The sequence below is a fragment of the Galeopterus variegatus genome, unplaced genomic scaffold (assembly GCF_000696425.1).
Source record: "Galeopterus variegatus unplaced genomic scaffold, G_variegatus-3.0.2 Scaffold2430, whole genome shotgun sequence".
In the NCBI taxonomy this organism is placed as follows: domain Eukaryota; kingdom Metazoa; phylum Chordata; class Mammalia; order Dermoptera; family Cynocephalidae; genus Galeopterus; species Galeopterus variegatus.
The window spans coordinates 58,758-59,721 of NW_007728541.1; the positions used below are offsets into that span (position 1 = coordinate 58,758).

Here is a 964-nt window from a genome sequence, read left to right on the forward strand (position 1 = left end):
AAACATATTTGTGGAAAAATTTATAGGCATCTCAACATTTATTAAATGTTTAAACCATATTCTTTCAACATCTTGATGAAGGGATCAGTTTACTAATGTTTCTATAATATTAATCTATAACATTAGTCAATGCATTTAAAAATCACTTTTTAAAAAATCTTAAGGATTTTTCTTTTTTAATGATACTTGCTTGGGCTTCATCTAATTTTTACCTTTTCCCCTAAAATTATGTCACCTGAAAACATCTCATTACATTTTCTTATCAAGACTGAATGAAGCAGCAGTGCCCATATTACTAATATTTTTATTTACCTAGATGAGAGTATGCCATAGATTTTATTTTTAAATAGAGCTATTCCTTGTCAGACAGCTAGAACATTTGATTATAGTCCCCTGAATTCTACTAAAACTATGGAAAACATTCACCAGTTTGCTTGCAAATCAACTCTGCTGCATGCGTTCACAAATTTCATAAAGATTGCATGCTTTGTTTTCAATACAAATTGTGTTTTTTTTTCATACCCATCCTTGCTTTTTATTTTTTTATTTTTGTTTCCTTTTCTTGGTTGGATGCCTGTATGTGTTTATTCCAAATCCCTGTCCAGTCCTGGAGTTTGAACTACGGAAAGCCAAGGAGACCATTCAGGCCCTCCGAGCCAACCTGACAAAGGCTGCAGGTGGTGTACATAAAACTTTTTTGAGACTTTTCCTACTTTGACAATGTAGAAGTAGCTGAGATATTTTTAAATGCAAAATAGTAAAATATTTGTATTTTATTTCACCAGAACATGAAGTTCCTTTACAGGAACGAAAAAATTACAAATCAAGTCCTGAAATTCAGGTGGGTAAATCACAGATCTAAAAGAGTTTTCTATGAACCAGAGGCTAGGAGGGGAGGAGGGTGATGGGGGAAAAGAAGTGGTAGACTAACGAAATAAAAGTCCACCTATTTGAGCAAGAAAAA

The 964-nt window shown here is 32.9% G+C and overlaps 1 protein-coding gene across 1 annotated transcript in view; it reads left to right on the forward strand.

Moving 5' to 3' along the window:
* Positions 1 to 964, forward strand: part of KIAA1468 (KIAA1468 ortholog) — a 145,025-nt gene that overhangs the window by 36,353 nt on the left and 107,708 nt on the right. Inside the window, exons 3-4 of the mRNA XM_008581669.1 lie at positions 606 to 677; positions 786 to 841. Coding sequence (XP_008579891.1) covers positions 606 to 677; positions 786 to 841 — 128 coding nt within the window. The remainder of the gene's footprint in view (positions 1 to 605; positions 678 to 785; positions 842 to 964) is intronic.